Source organism: Folsomia candida, unplaced genomic scaffold, assembly GCF_002217175.1.
Source record: "Folsomia candida strain VU population unplaced genomic scaffold, ASM221717v1 Fcan01_Sc071, whole genome shotgun sequence".
NCBI lineage: Eukaryota > Metazoa > Arthropoda > Collembola > Entomobryomorpha > Isotomidae > Folsomia > Folsomia candida.
Window position 1 is genome coordinate 116,912 of NW_019091263.1, and position 22,404 is coordinate 139,315.

At 34.8% G+C, this 22,404-nt stretch overlaps 3 protein-coding genes and 1 long non-coding RNA gene across 5 annotated transcripts; 2 read left to right on the plus strand and 2 right to left on the minus strand.

Moving 5' to 3' along the window:
* Positions 1–3,776: 3,776 nt before the first annotated feature.
* LOC110862834 lies at positions 3,777–5,226 on the plus strand. Its single transcript, XR_002549226.2, has 2 exons — positions 3,777–4,092; positions 4,932–5,226. It is a non-coding gene; the product is annotated as an uncharacterized LOC110862834 (long non-coding RNA).
* A 2,069-nt stretch (positions 5,227–7,295) lies between these two features.
* LOC110862830 (proteasome activator complex subunit 1) lies at positions 7,296–9,845 on the minus strand. 2 transcript variants are annotated; one of them, XR_004833524.1, is made up of 3 exons: positions 9,471–9,845; positions 8,942–9,202; positions 7,296–8,580 (listed from the first exon to the last, which is right to left on the minus strand). XR_004833524.1 is itself a non-coding variant. In XM_022112037.2 (3 exons), the coding sequence occupies exons 1-3, from the start codon at positions 9,681–9,683 to the stop codon at positions 8,283–8,285; spliced, it is 681 nt and encodes a 226-aa protein (XP_021967729.1). In that variant the 5' UTR covers positions 9,684–9,843; the 3' UTR covers positions 7,296–8,282. The 2 variants fall into 2 exon arrangements, 1 of the variants encoding a protein (XP_021967729.1); XM_022112037.2 differs by having other exon boundaries at positions 9,033–9,202; positions 9,471–9,843.
* Positions 9,846–13,805: 3,960 nt separating this feature from the next.
* LOC110862831 lies at positions 13,806–15,241 on the minus strand. Its single transcript, XM_022112039.2, has 2 exons — positions 15,057–15,241; positions 13,806–14,538 (listed from the first exon to the last, which is right to left on the minus strand). Exons 1-2 carry the CDS (start codon positions 15,127–15,129, stop codon positions 14,150–14,152), a joined length of 462 nt encoding a protein of 153 aa, XP_021967731.1. The 5' UTR covers positions 15,130–15,241; the 3' UTR covers positions 13,806–14,149.
* Positions 15,242–19,004: 3,763 nt separating this feature from the next.
* Positions 19,005–20,360, plus strand: LOC110862833. The gene is made up of 5 exons (XM_022112041.2): positions 19,005–19,586; positions 19,653–19,769; positions 19,847–19,980; positions 20,065–20,139; positions 20,205–20,360. Exons 1-5 carry the CDS (start codon positions 19,087–19,089, stop codon positions 20,228–20,230), a joined length of 852 nt encoding a protein of 283 aa, XP_021967733.1. The 5' UTR covers positions 19,005–19,086; the 3' UTR covers positions 20,231–20,360.
* Positions 20,361–22,404: the final 2,044 nt, after the last annotated feature.

Consider the following 22,404-nt stretch of genomic DNA (forward strand, 5'->3'; position numbering starts at 1 on the left):
CAGGGGAATTCTGGGCTGGATGGAAAATATCAGATTCCTTAGAGTTCGACTTTAACCACCACAAAAAACAACTTAAGGAAACCTTCGCCATAGTGGGTCAAGTAGTGCATGTTTCTAATTTTGTTGAAGGGTTGCGAACCAAACGTGTATTATGGTCGAAAACATTTGAAGGGTTTGGATTGTTCCACATTCTCCCAGTGGTGTAATGATGGAGAGGACGTGGCTGTTCCCAATATTATCGGAAGGTTTAGGGCGACTATGTCAGTCGGGTTTATTTCAAAGGTGGGTAGATTTGCAGGGAAAACTGGACGTGATGTGGAATTTTTTTGACATTGCGGGAAGCAATGCGTTGTATCGAAAAGTTAGACAACAAATATTATTCCAAGTAGAGGAAGGTGTTGTATTTGAGGAGGCAAATTCAGTATCGATCGGAGCCTTAAAGAATATGTTACAGTTATATTGTATTTTAATTCTGACAGGGACCTGTTTATTTCTAATAGAGATCTCAATTTATTTGCGACGTAAGTATCGTCACCTTGATGGAAAACTAATATTGTACTATTTTCTCAAATTTGTATTCGAATTAGGATATGCGGTGTGGATAAATTTTGCACAACGGTCGGGCAAATTTTACACGAAGGTTAAGCAAATTTTACACAAGGGTTTGGAAAATTTTATACAACGGGTGGGCAAATTTTACAGGACTTAATTAGGATTAATTAAGAAACAATAAAACAGGTAAAATGCATGGTTTTTCAGAGTGGCAAGATAGAATGAGGAAATCGCAATTATTTTGTTATTTTTAAACAATTCAGATTCTGCAATCATCGTTTGAGTTACTTTGTGTCGCATTCTCAGCATTCTTGCGCTACTTGGGTACCCTGCGTTTCCGCAGTTTATTGAAAATGTAAACAACCGAAACAAGCAAGGATTGCGGAGCATCAAAAAATACTTGAAACCCAACGCAGTTCAGATAGTTCGAGGATACTCTCCCCATCAAAAAAATCCTAACTTACATAAAAAATTGCAAGGTAATTGGCTAATTCTGCTATAAAAACTGGATATATTGCACAATGGCACTTTTGGAAGAATTGATATAATTTAATTACTTTTGGGACTAACCCGGCATGACAAAGGAAGTGCCAGACATACATTGGGTCAGTATAAAACGCTTTTAAAGCCAAGTGATATCGGCTAAACTTTGCAAAACCGATGAAAAACCTAGATTTTCGACTATATTGACACCTGCGGAAGGCGACGATGAGCCGATATATAAGTATGAACAAAAATTGGGCAGACGGGAATTATGGGGTTGGGTTGGGTGACCCCTACCGATTTCTAAGACTTTATATAGTTAGTTGAAATTTAGAATGGAGTCGAAACATAACTTATGATTAGCATATGGGAGAGTTGAATTTCGGAATTTCTATAGTGGCGATTCCCTCTGGCCATGGGAAGTAGTCAAGGGGAGGGGTAGTAAATCTTTTAAGAATTTGGAACCAAGCATTTATATAATACGAATAATTGATGATAGTACAAGAATTAGTGCAAAGTAGTAGAACACGATTTTATAGAAAAGTAGTGATAAACATGGGTTTACTAAGCAATCCCGGTTCGGGCTAGGCAAACTGTCCTGATAGGTTTCGTAATTGAAATCGTAATTTCGTAATTGCAAAGTGGGCTAATAGGATATGTATGAAAAACATCTATAATTTGGGTGGATGCTTTTACATTTTCGTTGGGAAAAAAATTAAACCCGTTGCACATTGCATTATTGGCGATATCATTAATTTTGGTTGGATAAAACTGTATTTTCGTTGGACCGGTTAATTGGCACCCCAAAAGGGAAACATTATTTTTAAGCGTGTAGATAAAAATTTGAGTTGCAAAAAGTGAGGCGTACAAATCCAAGTCATGCCGTTCCCCATCCTTGCTCGGAGGTAGTTCAACTTGACGTGAAACTTTGAATGGTTTGTTAGGTTTTTGACAAATGCGATAGTATTCTTTAAAGTTGATTAGCCTCCATTTAATTTCAATTCGGGAGATTTCTGGCTTCAGCGTGGTCTATGAGGTTCAGTCACCTCATTTTTTAGTTCTCGTTTGAAAAATATCCGCGAGAAACATGTCTGATATGCGCATTATTCAATACATAGTTGTCACTTCAAGTAAATTTGATGTTTGAATTATTTAGCAGTTGCAAGTCATTACAAATTTTTTTATGATGTGAACGATAATTTGAAAGGCATACATACATATACATACACAAATATTTCGTTCTTATTAAACATTAGGATAAAATCAACTCGAAGTCCATACAAAAATAGTGTTTTAATGAGTAACACAAAGTTCATAGTTTATTTAATCATAACTAATTGGTGGTTTTTGGTGATTTTCTAATTAATTTGTAATTAAAATTAGCTTCAGTAGTACTAAATATTTAAGGTCAATTAGTAATTAATAATTAGTTTAAACATGTTATTTAATTAGATAATTAATTAGATTGACTAATTAATTAGAGAGCCCTGCATATACATGCTCTGCGGATAAAATTTGAATTTTAACTCGAATGAATTAATACAAATTTTTAATGGAGGTCTCTTATCGTACATATTTGCATATGTACAAGTGCCCACATATTTTGACTTGTTTTCAGCCCATGGTCACATGTGTTTGAATCGATTTATTAATTCTTACTTCCCAAAAACACTATTCTCATCGTGATCATTAATACATACATAATTCATTAAATTTACCTATGTAAATACCTTCCACTGATTGATTAGTGCCAAAATGCTTACGTAAAAAGGGTGGATGGGTATTTTTTTGTGTTGTAAACTTACTTGCAAACTCAGTTACGTATTTACGGAAAAATTTAATGGAAATCAACAAATTACATAAACTGATTATTTAGCACTTTATTACTCTCCATGCAAGAATGTACCTCAAGCCCAGAGAGAGAGACCACACAAATCTGCGGACGATGACAGAGGAATCGTGTTATTTGTTGCACACGGATTTTCAGGACACTCTTTAAATCCGTTTAATCGTGGGTTAAATTGAGCCTACGAAATTGGAACTCAATCATAATTTATCACCTGGGTGTGTCACCCGATTTATTTTTTTATACCTCGCATTGATAAATTTTTGCCAGTTAAGTTGATCAGGCCTAATATCAACAATATTTTTTTATTTTCCAGTGTTATTCATATACATATTCTTATTATTAAAAAAAAAATATTGTTCATTCTTAAAAATACAATTTGTAACTTAATTTAAAGAAATTAAAAAACTATATATGTAACTAAAATTTAAAAATTTAAATTTAAAATGTTATTCTTACCTTTAGTTTCGTCCAACGATGTACTCTACAGGTAAAAACTGACCAGATCGAAACCCGGGTCAAAAGCTGGTCAGATTCGGAGTAGATAAGGATAGATCCGATCCGGTAATATCGGATGCGTCGGAACAGAATAATTCGGTTGAATCGATATTATCGGATCAGTTACTCCAGGTGAGGTTACTTGATTTAATTCCTCTTCCCCGAGCCAATTTACCTCATAATTGAAAGTATTTCAAAAAATCCGATACTTACACTTGCCACGATTTCCTTATGACCTACTGCACATTTACTTCGTCATTATGCTGGAGCTGTACGTGCCTCGGGTAATAATTATTCACCATTAAACCGTATTTTTTCATGTCTAATCCGTCAATTACTCAAATAACTGCATACATAATTCCTACAATAAAAATTTTATTTAAGGATATTCCTCCAAAAATTAATTCTCACTTAAGATTCAGCCGACCTCTAAACTTAAACCAAATTAAAAATAAGAATAATTACACCCGAAAATAACCTTGTTCCCAGAAATTTTTCGTCTAAATTAACTTTAAAATAAATCGACATGAATCGCACCACATTTCGTGTAACCCTGATTATTTTGGCGTTTGGAGTCATATTTCCAAATTTGACGGAAAGTGCGAGTTGCTACGAAGCCTGGAGTCGTTGTACGGGATGGAGTTCGGGAGCGACAGGAATTTTATGGAAAACTTGCGCTGGTCGCTGCCAACAGTGTCAGGGACGCGCCTCAGGTATTTGGCTTACATACACTCTTAGCAAAACGGTATTGAATTTAATTGAATCATCACCAAACGGAGTGCATATATGACTTAACCAAATTGTGATAATATTTACCCCACATTGTGATAAATCTTCCCCACAATGTGTTAAATCCTCACTATCTAGTGTTAAGTTTACACATTGTGGGGAAGATTTATCACAATGTGGGGTAAATATTATCACAATTTGGTTAAGTCATATATGCACTCCGTTTGGTGATGATTCAATTAAATTCAATACCATTTTGCTAAGAGTGTACATTCACACTTAAAAAATAATATACAAGGTGGACAAAAAATATGAGCACATTGTAACCAAACCCGCGAGAACCGGTAACGTAACCCGTAACGTAATATAGCATGTTGATACACGCACGCAACTACCCGTGTTGAACCTCGTAATTAATGTAGAAGAAGTAAGAGTATTATGTTTACAGTAGAGCGCTAATAAGCTCCTACATCCCATAGTCGTTCTTTGTTACACTCTAAATACAAATGAGTAAAATCTACTCAAGATTGAGTAAAAACGAGGATGACACAACCAAAAGGTAAAATTTGTCTAAGGTTGTACAAAATTTGTCCAACGTTGGATAAATTTCACCTTTTAGTTATATCATCCTCGTCTTTACTCAACCTTGAGTAGATTTTACTCATTTTTATTTAGAGTGTACCATGCATATTTATTTCTTGACCACCCTATGCACAACTAAATGTATGCCTGTGTCCAACAATCGTAAATATTACTGTAATTGATATCAATTTTTATGTACAATACATATTTAAATAATGCATTTGTATTTATAATCATGCAGGATCTTGTGTCCCGGTTAAAGGAGATTGTGGTGCTCGCTCGCAGTGTCAATGTTCCGGAAGAAATGTTCCAAAAAGCACGAACCCTCTGGACATCGCAACATGCTTTATGGGACTGTAAAATCCGGCCAGTTTTAGCCAATTGTAAACGGTCATTCCTGATTGATTACACAGATATTTTATGTATCTAAATATTAGGGGAACGTTCATATTTATATTATGCCATCAAAAAACCCTGATTTGTAGATCATAAATAAAGTAATACACTAACCCGTTATGATTAAGGGGAATCATAAATTTTTTTGTCTTTTATGAGAAACTAGCCTATAAGCCCGTCCTAAAGACGGGCTACATTAAATTTTATAACGTTGCTAAGGAATTTTCTTGACGTTGCTAGGGAATTTGTACATGTTTGTAGGCAAATTTTTTTATGTTGCTAAAGAAGTTTTTTTTATGTTGCTAATGAATTTGTTTTATATTGCCAATGAAATTTTTTTATGTTGCTAAGGATTTTTTTATATTGCCGGGGAATTTTTTTTATATTGTCAATGAAATTTTTATATGTTGCTAACGAATTTTCTTATGTTGCCAATGAAATTTTGTTATGTTGCAAAGGAATTTTTTTTATGTTGCCAAGGAAATTTTTTTATGTTGCTAAAGAAATTTTTTTATGTTGCCAAGGAAATTTCTTTATGTTGCTACGGAAATTTTTTTATGTTGCAAAGGAATTTTTTTTATGTTGCCAAGGAAATTTTTTTATGTTGCTAAAGAAATTTTTTTATGTTGCCAAGGAAATTTCTTTATGCTGCCAAGGAATTTTTTTTAAGTTGCTAAGGAATTTTGTTTATGTTGCTAGGGAAATTTTTTTATGTTGCCAAGGAATTTTTTTTATATTCCCAAGGAAATTTCTTTATGTTGCTAAAGAAATTTTTTTATGTTGCTAAGGAAATTTTTTTATGTTGCCAAGGAATTTTTTTTAAGTTGCCAATAAAATTTTTTATGTTGCTAAGGAAAATTTTTTATGTTGCCAAGGAACTTTTTTATGTTGCCAATAAAATTTTTTTATGTTGCTAAGGAAATTTTTTAAGTTGCTAAGGAATTTTTTTTATGTTGCCAAGGAAATTTTTTTATATTGCCAATGATTTTTTTTATGTTGCTAAGGAATTTTTTTATGTTGCCAATGAAATTTTTTTATATTGCGAAGGAATTTTTTTTGTTGCCAAGGAAATTTTTTTATGTTGCTAAGGAATTTTTTTTGTTGCTAAGGAAATTTTTTTATGTTGCCAAGGAATTTTTTTAAGTTGCTAAGGAATTTTTTTATGTTGCTAAGGAATTTTTTTTATGTTGCCAAGGAAATTTTTTTATATTGCCAATGATTTTTTTTATGTTGCTAAGGAATTTTTTTATGTTGCCAATGAAATTTTTTTATATTGCGAAGGAATTTTTTTTGTTGCCAAGGAAATTTTTTTATGTTGCTAAGGAATTTTTTTTGTTGCCAAGGAAATTTTTTTATGTTGCTAAGGAAATTTAATTATAATCATAATCATAATCATAATCATAATCATAATCATAATCATAATCATAATCATAATCATAATCAGAATCATAATCATAATCATAATCATAATCATAATCATAATCATTATCATAATCATAATCGTAATCATAATCATAATCATAATCATAATCATAATCATAATCAGAATCATAATCATAATCATAATCATAATCATAATCATAATCATAATCAGAATCATAATCATAATCATAATCGTAATCATAATCATAATCATAATCATAATCATAATCATAATCATAATCATAATTCGTATCTGTTCCCTGATTGGTGGAGCTGGAATGTGAACAGCCAATCAGAATGCAGGAATGTCACGGAAAATTTCACGGGACGGACTTTTCGAAATTATAATATAGATTGAGTTATGCAAAAAGTTCCAGGTTAAATGTTAAATTTTGTTTACACCCTGTATGCAGTATACGATCAGTGTGTTATGTAACATATGTTTTTTTATGCAATTTCACATCTGGCCGACGAAATATATGCACGCTCCTGGATATAATGTTGCACTTTTACGCATTTATGTTTTGATTTTTTTTCCTTTTAACGCAATCAAGATGATTTCAAGTATTCTCTATTTCATCAGAAATTCAACACTGTCCACATTTTTGACCTCATAACCGTAAGGACGAGGTCGAAGTTCAAAACGGCAAATTATCACGTGCAATGTGCTATTTTAAAGGAATTTGTAACCGCTATGTGACCTGATGCTTATACGAAAAAGGGAGTGGTCCGAAATATGCTCGACGAATGTGGGAGAGCTTCCAAGCGGACTGAAAACACTTGGATATTTTACAAAAACTAGTAATTTATTTAACAAGTAAGTATGTACAAGGAACGTGTGTGAAAGAAAACATGACTTAATCTACCGAGTCCTAAAATCTAACTGCACTAAAATCTTATATCTAGGTGAGGATGAAGAGAGCATCTCTCTTCGTCCCAAATTAAATAAAATAATCTAATCAACCCGTCTCCTTCACATCCTGTGAAGGAGACACTTATATCTAAACTCCTCGGACAATTCGTCCTATGTCTCCTAATGTTGAGACGAACTTCTGCTAGCTAGCCAGAAGTTCGACTCAATTAAATATTCATATATTTTATGTACAAGGACATTGCATCCCAACCTTGGTGATCAGCCAAGGCTGGGGTGGAATGTTACAGCTATAAAGCTAATCTTTTATACATATGTACTTGTTTGCAAAATTTATTTTGAATTAATCCAGAATGGATGATTTCTAGGCCACGTATTTAATTGCAGACTATCGTGGCAATTAATTATATAAAGTTAATTATTTGCAAAAATTACCCGCAGGTAAATCGTTTTAAGCATTTTACGCCGCCATATTTTACCAATATTTTCACTACAATTTTAACCGTCTTAAGCTGGCAATAAATTCCATAAAAAAAAGTTGTGAATCACGAACTCCAACCAAGAATTTATTATGAAAAATATTTTTATAAAATTAACTCTTTACAATTTGTTACACCTGCACTAATTTTAACTTTAAGATTAGACCATTATTTCTAATCACTCATAAAATCATTGGCATTAACTTTAACCGATTTAAAAAAAAACTGAAAATAGTGCTTGTGCGGACGTTCATGTAAATCAATACGTTAACCAATCAAGCAACAAGTCAATTACGTAAGCAATCTCTAATTAATCGGTAAGCCCAAAATTAGTAATTTTAGGTCTTTCACGACATGCCTGTATTTACAAATTCTTGTATTTACTAATGAATTTTATAAAATTAATTATTTATAAAAATTCCGCTTAATACATTGATAACCCTTGCAAATCTTGCGCTGCTCCAACGCTCGTGATCGTGTCCCAATTTTTCTTTAAGCAGTCGTAAATCAGCGCGTAGCTCCGCGCAAAGTCGAAAAGCGCGCAATCCAGGGTCCACAAGTAGTCGTAGTCGTGCAATTGGACGCAGACGAAGGCGTCCTCACTCCATGGATGTTTCCTCAATTTCCAAATAAGTTTCCGCCTCTCCGTAAAATATTTCAAGCTTTGGACCGAGAACCTTTTCGCGTCCACTTGCGTCACAATCTGGTCAATTACTTCGGACCTGTTCAAAAAATGGGTTTCTTCATTCGAAATATATTCAATTTATAAATTGGACAAATTAGTATTCATTGATTATTAACGTATTCAAAGTTAAATAAAACTATTCATTCATTACTCGTTTGGACAACATTATTTACTCATTCACTAATAGGAAATTGGGCAAAATTATTCATTAATTATTCATTAAGTTAAGATTTGAAAAAAAAAATTGGAAAAAATGAATGTCTCACTATGCCACATTTATGAAGGATGCATACATACATAGATCGCGAAGTGAATACGAAATAAAATTATTCATTAGTTATTCATTCCTTCGTCATATTTAAATAAGTAAATATATACTTAGGTATTCAGTGTATTACTTTGTTGAAAAATTTTGGAAAAATTTTTCACTCCTGCTTCATGAATTTATTGAATAATGAAACTTATTCAAATAAATGAATTTCTTCTGACCCGAAACTGTTCCCAGTTTCGAATTTGCCCTTTTGCAATTCCATCCAGGTTGTCAGGAGTCGCGTCACGGCTAAAAATTCGTCCGCGTGCGGCGTAATTTTAACCAAGGCCTCCATTACCTCGGAATTTGAGGGGTTTTCAAAATGAGAGTCGCAATTTTGCCCATTTTCCTGGAAAACGTTATACTAAAATGATCATCATTTTAAATTCGGGGTATTCACTGCACTACGAAATCTGCAAAAAATTGTAAATATATAATTTCGCAAAAATTTAAAATGCAAAATTCATTTGTGAAATTATTTACATTGCTAATCTCCAAGACCGGTATTTAATTACTTGGAAATTTTTGTTTTTCAAAATTATTTTGGAATAATTGGAACTCTTAATGAATACCCCGATTGACTTGTAAATATTTTAATAATTTTTAAGATTTTATACCTGTTTTAAACCATTTTCCGCATTGTTTTTGAAAATTTGCTTATATTCTGGATGTGCATTTTCCCACTTTGTTTGCAAGTTAAGCTCAATCCTTAATTTGTCGAGTTTTTCCTTATTTTCAATCAACGTTTTGGACACGAGGATCCCCACCTGGGACGTGAGAGAGGCTCGATAAGCGTTAAAACGTTCTTCCGCTTGAGTATCAGTTTTCATTTTATTTATGCAATTATCAGATTTTAGTTTTCACTTTAAACAAATTTTATTTATAATTTGGCCAAAAATTGGAGTTAAAATGCATTAAAATGCATTAAAATGCATCTGACGTGCACATCTGACGTGTGCACGTCAGATGCAAAGCGGTGTCTAACTTGGTGTTACATCTTTCGCATATTATTTAATTACGATAGTCACGAACCGTAGCTTGCAACAGGTTATTACCATTTACTTGGAAATCCTCAACCTATGTTCAGGCAGGCAATTAAAACATTGACATTCGTATCTGCTTAGCTTGATTTTCCTGGAAGGGAACGTGCATATACTACGTTATCAAAATGTCACCCATTTTTGGACAATATACCAACCCAATGTTACTTATATTGAGGGTATTCATTACGAGTTCGCATGTTCGCATCGCAACATAATTTTTTCGAAATTGCGAATTTTGCGAAGCAACGAAGTGAAGACACTTCGCAAATGATAGTTCGTAAAAATTCGATGTATGAAATTTCAAAAATTTTAAAAGGCAAAACTTTGGTAACTAATGGAGATTTATGGACTTCCCATTGCAAAATTGTCCATATTTGTAGAAAGAAAAATATTTTGCGAACTAAATACTAGCCTTGGAGATGCGCAAGTTCGCAAATTGATTTTCAAGTCAAATTTTTTTGCGAACTTGCGAACTTTATTTTTTTGCGAACGTTGCTAACGATGCAAACTCAAAATGAATACCCTCATTATGTATTAAGCTTAACACGAGTAAGATAGTCGATCCAAAACCTGGCACCCATCTTTTCTTCATGACGTAATTTATGCACGTTCCCGTCCTGACTAGATTACGAAGTAAGTTATGTAGTTATTCATAAGGAGACGAATTCACAAGATTAGAGAAGGTCGAGCAAAAGCAGAGCTGGTTTACATATTTAGTATAAAAAAAATTGCCACGTGTAGCAACCCAAGTTCATTTTTCATCGTACTGCAGCCAGTTTAAACTCGGAATAACACAGTGACCAATTTCCAGACAGCGAAAGAAATTGCATGAGTTACAGTAAATCTGGTTTCATCTTATGCACAGCACACATTTACGATGCAAAGTCAACGCAGTGGCGAACATACGTATATAAATATGTAAAAGATGACGTATTTTTCCTTACATATTTTCATACACTAAAAAAATAGTGGTTCCATATTGAAAATTACTCAAAATTTTATATTTTTTAAGGAAGCTAAACTAAATCCAGAACAACGTTGGTTGACTTGAGAAATTCAGCGTTAACTTGCGTTGACGCAATATCTAATTCACAGATGGCTTTACCTTTCAAAAGCGCATACATAATAACGCATAATGCAAAAGTCGCATTATTATTTCGGTATTAATGCTTTATTACAATTTTATTGAATAATTTATTATTCAGTGAAATTGACCGATATGTAGATTTTACTTTACTAAATAAATGTTAAAATGTGAAAAATTCAGAAAAATGCAATTTTTTTAGAAATTGAACATTTAGTCAAGTTACAAATTTGTTACTTTATGCATTTATGCGGAAAGTGAATTAACTATTATTAACTGGAGATATACTTCTTCATGAATATGTGTTTAATGCGAATTATGTTTTTAACAAAGAGATGTGTTTAGTTACAATTTAGGCATCAGAAAATCCCGTAAGGTCAAACAATATCCTCATCATTTACAAAATTCCGGTTATTTTCCAATTATCCTGCTCATTAAATATAAATTTTACAAGGGAAACACATTCTTAAAAAGCTATACAACCGAATCTTTCACGTTTGGAAATGCCTCCAAAGATACTCTAACTTTTGACCATTCGGAACATTACAATAAAAAAAAACGTTTTTATAAATATTGCAAATATTGCAAACTTTTTTTTGCAAACTATTTTATAAATATTGCAAACTTTTGAGTGCTTGTTGACCATCATCCTTCGTCAGTGATGACATTTGTTTCGCGAATAATTGAGCCTAGCTTGTTAGGTGAGAAACTGATCATAATTTTCCGATCACCTCAACCCACACCTTGTCACTGAGGAGGGAGGAAGGTTGACAAAAACTTAAAAACTGCACTCTTCTTTTAATATTCGCACTAAACTCGGGACTGGAAAGATGCTAAACTTAACCACATTCACCGACTCCACTACCGGACATGGGTCACCTTCTTACTGTACACGTAACGCCACCTCTTTATATTCGTTTAAGACAATTTATTTTGCTCCAAATATGTTGCCATCATAAAAATAAGTAAACCCAAATACAACAAAACATAATATAATTACCGTTCTTTACAAAAATATATTTAAGTGGTTGTCCGATCGGACGATAGCGTGGGCTTTCTATTTCCAACGCATTTGTCAATAGTTTTCCAGTCTATGGTTGGCAATAAAACATCGTAAATGTCAATATCCGACAGATGGACCCCACGCCATACATGTACCACTTATTGTATTTACAAGCTAATACTTAACTTTATTTCATATTAATGTTCAAGTCTATTATTCCAACCAAAAATTGAATTGGTGTAATATGTTATTTTCATTATTATATATTATAATTATTGATATGCAAATTTCTTAATCTACTTTTATCTTCATTTTAAACTAAAACCCTACTGTGCAGACTTGATGTATGGGTAGTCTTATTTAAATTTTTGTCCAAATTGAATGGTCGAATATTTCTAAAATGCTTTGTATTATACTTGGCTCACGATTTTTGTATCTAGTTAGAAATGGCGTCATTTTAATCGTAATATTAATCCTGATTAGAATTAAAGTCGAAGATTCAAAGATTAAAAATTAAAATTAAACTAAATTAAATTGACTTGTGAGATTAAGATTAAAACTATTGATTAATAGGATAAAATTTCTTGATTAAGATTATGAATTACGGTTAATTATTCCTAATCTTAATCTTGACTATTTTAATCAAGATTTTCCCAGCTCTGCCCCATTTTAGGCTGCCTCGGCCCAAAAAGGCGCCCAATACACGAAAGAAGCCCTGTTTCCATGTAATCCAGAAATGACTTGAACTTCCTTCAACTGTCATCCAGAAATCCAATTTTGCCAGGATTTTCATAAAATTTCCATTTTTGTGATCCCAGCTACCTGTGTAATACTATCCAGCCAAGATCTCAACTTTTTTGAAGGTTTGAATTTTTTGAATAATTCATGAGCAGAGGAATGCCCTAAAATTTCGAAAATCACAAAAAAGTTGTGATGTGTACTGAATAGGATCACGACAGTATCTGGGATCACAAACTGTAAATTTCATCAAAATCCAAGCAACAACGGATTTTTGGTGAATTTTGGACTTGAAGTTGGTAACTTTTGAGGTTTTCATCCCTTTGAGTGGGTGTGGTGGGCGTAAATGTGGCCATGAAGTCAAACCACTTCAGGGTTTTACACTCTCAATAATTTTTTGACAAAATTGTTACCGGCGGAGGCACTATGTGACTCTACCGCGTGGTAACACTATAGTAACAAATTGTCTTCTGAGGGTAAGAAATTGCCTCCGGTATGGGTAACATTTTTATTACCTGAGCGTTGACATTGGGCGCTGAGCAGGATTTAGCCTCTTTATATATGCCACCCTTTGGTGATAAATTATTACCCGAGCGGTAGAATCACATAGTACCTCCGCCGGTAACAATATCGTCAAAAAATTGTTGAGAGTGTAGTACACTCATGGAAGACTACAGAAGCGCACCAGAATCTGGTATTATCAACCTCGGAAGCTCCCCTCCTTAACCAAGTCATTTGTTTTATGTAAGTACATATTTAAAAAAACATTTCTTTCGACATCACAAAAAAACTGTTTTATTTTTGCATACACAGAAGGAGAAAAAAGTCAGTTTTTTAAACTATGAGATTAAAGTAAATATTATATTGGTTTGGTACGATACAATAGAGATTATTTGCATATGTATGTATGTATACTCATGTCAATCATAGATGCCAAGTTGAGATAATGGATAGTTTGACGTCATTCGGTCAAGTTAATCACCCCGTGAGCATCACACCACACCACTGGAGTTAACAATTTGTTCAAAAATTATACAGGGTGAAAAATATTAGTAAGTATCTAAATATGTTTACAACACATCAATTAACCCAAGAAAAAAGTACTACATTTATTATTTTGCTGGCCGACAAAATTACAATTTAACAAGTTTCAAAATCTTTAATGCCCCAAATTAGGGACACCTTTCACGTCATCACAATTGCTAATCATTGAATAAATTTCTTGATTGATACGAGCCATTATTTTATAACGAAACATGGGTATTATTACAATGTTATAACTTATTGGGATAATGAAACTTTTGAAATTTGTAATATTTGGCGTTTGGAGGAATTGACGTTGTGATATACTTGTAACATTGTATTGCAACTTAGGGTTTTATTTGCCTGAAAAGGCGATAAAGACCGATTATATTCTAAATATTATATCTAATAAAGAACGGCATCCGTGGTCCCTGCCTCCTCTTCGTCACAATTGACGTGCACTTGAAATGCGACGCAGACCTCAACAACGTCACCCGCCGTATTGAATAACTCGGCACTGACCCGCATCGTGTTCCGACAGGCGACCTCGTACGGGGTGAGGGTGTACTGGATCGTGTACGTCGTCCCGGGCTGGACGGACGAATTGTCGAGAACCGCGTTGATAATGGTGACTTGGAGGCCCATGTAAATTGCGCTGACTTTGAGGCGCAGGGAAGCGATGGGGATGCTGGGAGTCATGTCCCATTGGATGGGGTAGGACGTCCCAGCCCTCATGTAGCAGAGTGGACCCTCACAATCCGTCACCCGCAACTGCCAACTAGTTCCAGATCCACCTGGTTTTATTGCATAAATTTACCGATAATTATTATAAATAATTGCGGGTATTAATTGTCCAAAATATTCTGCAGAAAGCAATGCGGGATCTGTGGGCAAGATGCTGGTCGGGGTAAGACTAATGTGCAAAAATATTGAAAGAACTCGTCCTGGAATCGAACCTGGGACCTCTCGATATTTAGTCGAGCACCTTAACCACTGCGGAATCAACTGCTCTCCATATATATGCCACTAAATTTTCGAACCAACCTAGCCCACTTATATGATAAATATTCTCTCACAGAACTCACGTCAAATTTGTAACCTCCGTATCATTCAAACGGTTGACATGAATTGACTTCGTGACACGTTTTGAAATGAACCAAAAACATGCTTTTAAAATGTGTCAGCGTCCAAAAAATTTGTTCGCGTATGTATGTTTTCCTTCGTAAATGTTTGTAGATTTTCAAACCTTACGAATTTACCAAGGTTACAAACTTTGACGTTAGTTGCGTCAATATTTATTTTTATTTTTTACCACATCGCGTATAGTCCACCACACCACAGGACGTCGTTGCCAGGAAAGTTGATAAGATCCAGATTAGCTTCATCTCGAGGAAATCTAAATGAAATTGATACCCAATTTCACGACGTGTTCGTTGATAAATAGGTGTCTGTCTGGACTGAAGCAAAAAACAAATGGGTTAAACTCCAATCAGATAAATGCATCTGTTTGCTCTCAAATAATACATACGTAATTGAAACGTCAACCAAATTAAACAATAAGGTTTGTTTATCTCTCGGTGGTTAAATCGACAATAAAATCTCGCCGTGTCGATCATGATCCTGTGTCATGTATTTAATAATTAATTAGATAATCAATACAATCTCTCCTGGTCCTGTGTCATGTGTTTCATTCTGGATAATTAATTTGATAATTTTATTAATATAATTCTTAATAATCGATGCGAGGCTAGGAAGGAATTCCGCCATCCGTGCTCCAACATCTACATTTGGCAACGTTCACCATGTAAGACAGGAGAAGGCCATCCATATAATACGTCATCAAGAATTATCGATTTTAGTATCTACAAGTATAGTAACCCGTCTAGACGGGTTTGGGGTAAGTTAAGCCTGTCTGGGGTAATATGATACCCCAGCGCCAAGTTCAACTGGTAACACACACACACACACACACCACAGCGCAATTCTTGGTTGTGATGTACCCACCCCAGGCATAAATTGAGGGAATTTTAACATGGGAAAGATAGAAAGACATAAATCACCCACCCATTTAAATGATTACGAAATATATGGACGTTCCCGAAGGGTGGGGATCATTACATGTAACGCGGGAAAATTATGTGTACATACATCAAAGTACTGTGGGGTCATTGACTCACGGGATATTATTCATGCATTGTTAAGGTGAGGCATTCCCGCGCGTCTTATTCTGCCCCATGTGTCATGCTTCCTTATGGAGAACTTTAAATTAACCTTTCGGAGTAAAAAATTCACTGAAATTTAGATGTTATTACCTTAAAATATTCTATGTTTTTAACTTTACAAGAATGTAGCTTACATTTTTGGAAAAAATATTCCGTCCTCAATAGTTTATTGCCCCTCACAGGAAGGAATTTTTTTTCCAACAATCTAAGCTACAGTTTTGTTAAGTTAAAAACATAGAATATTTTAAGGTAATAACATCTAAATTTCATTGAATATTAACTCCGAAAAGTTAATTTTAAGTTCTCCATAAGGAAACATGACACATGGGGCAGAATAAGACGCGCGGGAATGACTCACCGAAACTCATCTTAAGTGGTGAAACCCCTTTTTGCGACGACTCTGTATGTCCGTCCGTGCGCGCTCTAGCTTTCGAAGGATTCAGTCTTTTACGAATTATGTTTCGACACAAAGGGTTAAAATGATAACCGAGTGCTTTAACGAAACCTGCAGGTCAATACATAAATAGTTCTCAAGGTCGATGACATTTGTTATCCTACGAGTTTACATTTTAATTAGGACGAAAATTTACATCATTTTGATCAACTATAACGCCATGACCGTGTCGACGACACCAAGGTCGAAAGTATTGCGTATGACGCTATGACACGAATAACATTTATATATTCTCAGCAAAATCCATATCAGAATTGCAAGAGCTAATAATTCGACGCAGTAAATTTTGTCCAAAAAAATCTTGCTTCTTATCAATCACATCTAATCTATCCAATACACTCAGAATAATTTGGTAATAAAATTGTCGCCGTGTAGTATGCATTCTGCGCGATCCTAAAATTTAATGTATTTGAAGTAGTGGTAAACATACCTGTTTACATTCATTCAATTATACCGAAGTGAATGAATGAGTGAGTGAATTATTCATTAAATGAATGAATAATTCAACATTTCAAAATGAATGAGTGTGTTTTTTATTCAGTAATTCTTTGACCTATGTTAAACACATACGGCGAATGAATGAATGAATGAATGAATGAATGAATAATGAATGCATAATTCAAATTGAATTTCGAACTGAAGGAATTTTGTATGAAAGAAACAACAGGAATGAACACACGTGAGGAAAGTTTCAAGTCGGATAGGATAAGGTTACTAGGCAAACGACTGAGGTGTCAAACAAACTGAGGGTTGACAACTATACCAAACTATGCACAAGGTATGACTTTTGATGTAAAGCGAAGGAATTTGCGTGTCAAATTCAGTTTTCGTCAATTTTTGTCGACTTTTGTGGCCAGCTTATGACGATGGAGTCCGTCCCGTTTAAAGCGGCAACAATCACTCCACACAAATTTAATCGAACGTCTTCTGGAAAGTTTATCCAATAAAAGTTCGTACAAATAATTAGTATTTGCGATAAAGCGTTGCAAACTTAGCAAATTATACATAATGTGTTTCAAAATTTTGCAAATTTTTATTATTTGCAAAATTTGAAAAATTCTCGCGTTACTTTGCAAATTTTCTATATGTTACAAAATGTTAGCAACACCTATTCTCAAATACTAATTATTGATGCACAAATTGTATTTGCACAAACTTGAATAGAATAGAAAATGGCCGAAAATATTATTTTCGTCAAGACGTTCTATTAAATTTTCATAGAGTGAAAGCTAGGCCGAGGACGGACGAGTATGAGGCCGAATACACCGCATTAAACTCGTTGGACTCCATCGTCACAGGTTCGCTAGAAAAGTCGTCAAAACTTGACGAAAAGTTAATTTGACATGGAAATTCGTTTACTTTACCTCAAAAGTCATATCATGTGCACATTTTGGTATAAATGTCAACCCTCAACTTGTTCGACACCTCGGTAACCTCCCTTGTTTGAGTTATCGTGTATATAAACATACACGAACTGATGTGCGGCGTAGATGGGCAATACATACGTCCTGACTCTGGCTAAAAGCCAACAAAGTATGATAAGAGCCTCTCCCTCATCTCAATCGGCAGGATGACAAGCACCTGAATTTAATAATATTAGGATGGATTGTGTCAACGTGATTACCACATGATGCAAAATACAATAACAGATTTAATTAATAATATGATCAAGTCACGCCTGACAAATTCCATTGCGATGTTGTAATTAAATCAAGTATTTTGTTTGGCAGAGTGCAAAATTGACCACGGCCTTGTTGTTGGTTGCATATAATACTTTTTACCACAGGGCGGCTGTGCATGTTGGTAAATTCCTCAAAATATGAACCTAAAAACCTCGAAAACATGCACGTAAAAAATGTTTTTGAAATACAATTTTGTACTAATAAGTGTAAGCATGTTTCTGTTTTATAAATATTTGAGAAGACACACATTTTTAACATTCTTATAAGCGAATTATTTATATCCGAATTACATTTAAATCTTGATCTAATGACGAATAATTCGACAACAATTCGAAATCTTCTAGAGTAATTTTTTGGCGAGAAAAATGGGGTAAATTGGATTTGAATACCGTTCACACGAAGTGAACGATTGCCATGACAGTACATATACATATTCTGTAGTTTTTATAAAATCTTAATTTCTGAATAAAAAAAATATTTGTGCATAAAAGAAACACGAAATATGCATCAAAATAATTATATTTTAGAAAAAGACTCAAAATATGTATGTGAATATGTATAGATATGTCCGAAAATCTAAAACTATGTAATATATGTCAAACTGTTTGAATTTGGAAATTTTTAGATCATGCGTTCATAGGACGTCAGTTTACGAAGTCCTAGTATTTATGATGAGTTTTAGTGTGAAAAAGTTAGAAATACATACATAGCCGCCGTCTGCTTTTTAACCTGAACTGCGTAGCATGTCTCATTTTCGTGTTGAAGTGTTTAATTAATTTAATCATGTCTTGTATTAGTGATTACTTTGATATTGATGGATGGATGACGACACAACGCCTTCATTAATTTATTTATAATATTGCACACCCTAACTCGCCAAAGTATTTAAACTCCATCTCCGAACCCGATTCACCCAGTCGTTGCTGTTTAGCAATTCCAGCATCTTCCTTATTTCACAAATTTATCGTAACCAACACTTTCGCCATGATTATTGTTGGCTTGTTGGCTCTCGTGGCCTGTGCTAATGCTCACACTGCGGCTTTTGCACGGGGCATGTACTGCCAGGGGGGACCTAATCCGGGTCAAGATGATCAGAACACAAACACCGTCGTAGTCCCATTGTACAACTTACCGAGATCACAATGGTGGTTCCAAGCCGACCGAGGCTGTGACAGGGTCCCACCTGCGCCTGGTGTTTTCCTTGAGCTTCCCGCTGGTGGTTCTTTCACTGTTGAGTTAGCCCACAACAGAGCTCAAACCACGTTGTCGTACGACGGACAGTACACCTCCCAGTGGCCCGACGGCAATCAACACCCCGAAGACTGGAAGGGACCAGGAAATCCTCCAGATTGCATTCAGGATGACGGGGCTATGCATACAAACAACCAGAGCATGGCGGCGGGAACGGCCTTTGCTATCAGTTACGTGTCTGACATATCCGCCGTGACGATGGAGAATTTAGTCGTTTTCACAGTTCTCCCCAAGTATAAAAAAATGTAGAAGTATTTTTGTGTATGATATTAATTACAAAACAATCTGTCGATTTCTAGTACCCCGTGGAAACGTATTGCCACCTATGCCGTACCACGTGACCTTCCCCCTTGCCCCGCAGATGGGTGCACTTGTGCCTGGCTTTGGGTTCCAAAGGGATGCGGAGAGCCTAATATGTTAGTCAATTGGGACAATTTACATAATTCCATGCTTTTATTCGCCTTATAATTAAAACAAAATTACTACTCCACAGGTACATGCAAGGATACAAATGCAAGGTGACAGGGTCAACCTCCACGAGGCGACTTGCCCCCGCCCAGCCCCCCAGGTACTGTCCCAACTTCAACGACTGTACCCGTGGCGCCAAACAGATGATTGTGACCAGACGTAAGCTCAACACTAAATAAAGCAATGATAAACAATTTGTCAGGATTATGGGTAAGGCATGGGTAAAATATTTATTAAATACAGAGGCTGAGGGCAACAATGTTGAGATTCCGCAAAATGACTTTGTGTCATACAGCGCTGATTGGGGATTCTCACCAGGTTATTTGAAAATAGGGATGCATAGAAATTATACATGACTACAAGTTTGGGATAATGTGTTTCAGGTGCCCAGAACGACATTTTTGTGTAAGGATGAAGACTGGCCGGTACCCTGCCTGTAGGGTGTGACTAATTTAATTTCTATCAATTGTACACCTTTCCTTGACTATAAATTAATTCTTTATCGGAAATTAAAAGAAAAACATTCTCCTCAATTTAAATTTGAGAAAGCTTGTGTGCCTTATTAATTGTACGCGATTATTTGTCAACAAAAATTGCTGATGCAATTTATATACGTAAATTCACTAATGGTTTCGGTCACAAATTAAAATGATTTCAAAAGCCAGCACTTTTTCATTAAATCCACCATATTTCTTTATTCATTATTCTATTTCTGCATATACATATTTATGCAGGAAAAGTTTCTGTAGTAACAAAAATTTTTCCCCACCCGGGTAACACTAAACCCTGAAAACGACCCTTCGCGGCTTAAAAGACGTCAACTGTTGCTCCCTTTTCCAGAGAGTGGGTCCATCCTTCACGAATAATTTATCAAAGATCTCTCCCGTTCGGCCGGTGCCCGTCAAATATGTGTTATTCTAATATTTTTTACCTGTATCTGCGAGTTTATTCTCGTCACTCTTAATGTGTACTCGGTCGGATTAATACCTGAATATTGCCTGACTACTGCGATAACCTTCTTTCTATGAGTGACAGTGTGCTTTTTAAAAAACTCAACTCCTTCATGATTGGCCACCTTGTCCCAGTCAACCAACATTGAACACTTAAAGTGATGAAATTGCGTCACGGTATCGCCAGGCAGAATATAACTCTGGACGGAATTATGTTCGACCCTCCCTCGAACCAAACAAGTCAAATCTACAATTTAAAAATACTCAATCTTAATACCTAATTTGTATTTTATAAAACAAACAAACATGTAAACCCTAACCACAAATTGATGTCATTTCGCTCCCTGCATCGTTTACTGTATTTCTCAGCTTTTCAACGACAGTTTGAAACCATTGAATCATTCTTGCTTGATATGAAGCACGCATCCCTATGACTCTATTTAAAAATTTTAAATGATTTGTGAACTTTGGGTTGGGCCTGTATCCACCGTTCTTCTTATTCTTGTGAAGCATATTCATATCTCTCATGATTTTGAAATATCGTTTCCTTCTCTCATCAGCGTCTTGCCCAACAAACACGTTCAATACCGAAGTTACACCAATGACGCACTTAATGACCTCCTTTGTGGCCTGTCTGGCTATAATTGAATCCTGGGCATAGTTTCCCCAGATGTTATGGGACGATCTTCTGTCTCCACTGGTAAAGGCGCCCCAAGTTAAGAAAAATTGGGTTAAATATTCATTGCCTTTATTAAACTTTAGTAAAATATAACCCTAAATGTTATGCTTGACTCTTTAGCTATGGCAGGGATAAGTCAGACAAAATCTTATTAATTTTTCTTCACCATACATAACAACATAAAAATAAAATTTATCAAAAAAATCAAAATTTAAAAAAATTTCAAAAACAAGGTGTCAATAAACTGGTGTAAGTATACGTTTCATGCTTTATTTTAGCAAATTTTTTGCTATAATGAAAATTCTTAGGGGGGATCGAAAAATAATATTCATACTAGTCCCCTTGTAAAATTTACTATTACAATCAGCTAGCTGCTGAAACTTTTTAAAATGCATCTTTTCAATTCTGCTGGAAAAATTTGTAAACATTTTTCACTTTTACAGATTTTTAGGGATTTTACCAAGTTACTAAGGATTTGTGACTACCAAGCTACAAAAAAAATAGCTTACTAGGTGGATCATGCGACCTGCGAGGGCTAAGATGAAACGAGATTCTCCTGGGACATCGGACATTAAAAGGACATATGGGAGCTGAGGCTTGATTACTTCGATTCGTGCGCTCCATTTGGTGGGCAATGGAAGTAGCACTCCAAGGCGATTCCACAATTATGTGCATTCGTTGCGCATGATTTTAGAATTCAACATTGCTATGCAACGAAATTCACGTCGAAGATGCATCTGATATAATAACAAATTTCGAGTCTACGTTGAGGAATCTGTTTTGTTCTGAAATTTAATAATCCATATTATAATACAAGCACGGCCGATATTTTTTATGAACCAATTTAAAACTCCTTTGGACATAAACAGTTTTATTGCTTACATACCACTTGGATTACTCGTAGTTCCTCGGAAATTTTCTTGCACGACAGAAATTTTTTCACTAGTATCAAAC

Bases quoted from the DNA above. Each gene is read 5' to 3' on its own strand.
- LOC110862830 (XM_022112037.2), bottom strand. From the start codon at position 9,683: ATGAAAACTGATACTCAAGCGGAAGAACGTTTTAACGCTTATCGAGCC. The intron at 9,203-9,470 runs GTATAAAATCTT...AACGTTTTCCAG, and splicing joins CGGAAAATGGTTTAAAACAG to GAAAATGGGCAAAATTGCGA. The intron at 8,581-9,032 runs GTCAGAAGAAAT...TTTTTTGAACAG, and splicing joins GAAACTGGGAACAGTTTCGG to GTCCGAAGTAATTGACCAGA.
- LOC110862831 (XM_022112039.2), bottom strand. From the start codon at position 15,129: ATGAAGCTAATCTGGATCTTATCAACTTTCCTGGCAACGACGTCCTGT. The intron at 14,539-15,056 runs GTAAAAAATAAA...CAATAAAACCAG, and splicing joins GGTGGACTATACGCGATGTG to GTGGATCTGGAACTAGTTGG.
- LOC110862833 (XM_022112041.2), top strand. From the start codon at position 19,087: ATGATTATTGTTGGCTTGTTGGCTCTCGTGGCCTGTGCTAATGCTCAC. The intron at 19,981-20,064 runs GTAAGCTCAACA...TATTAAATACAG, and splicing joins ACAGATGATTGTGACCAGAC to AGGCTGAGGGCAACAATGTT. The intron at 20,140-20,204 runs GTTATTTGAAAA...AATGTGTTTCAG, and splicing joins TGATTGGGGATTCTCACCAG to GTGCCCAGAACGACATTTTT.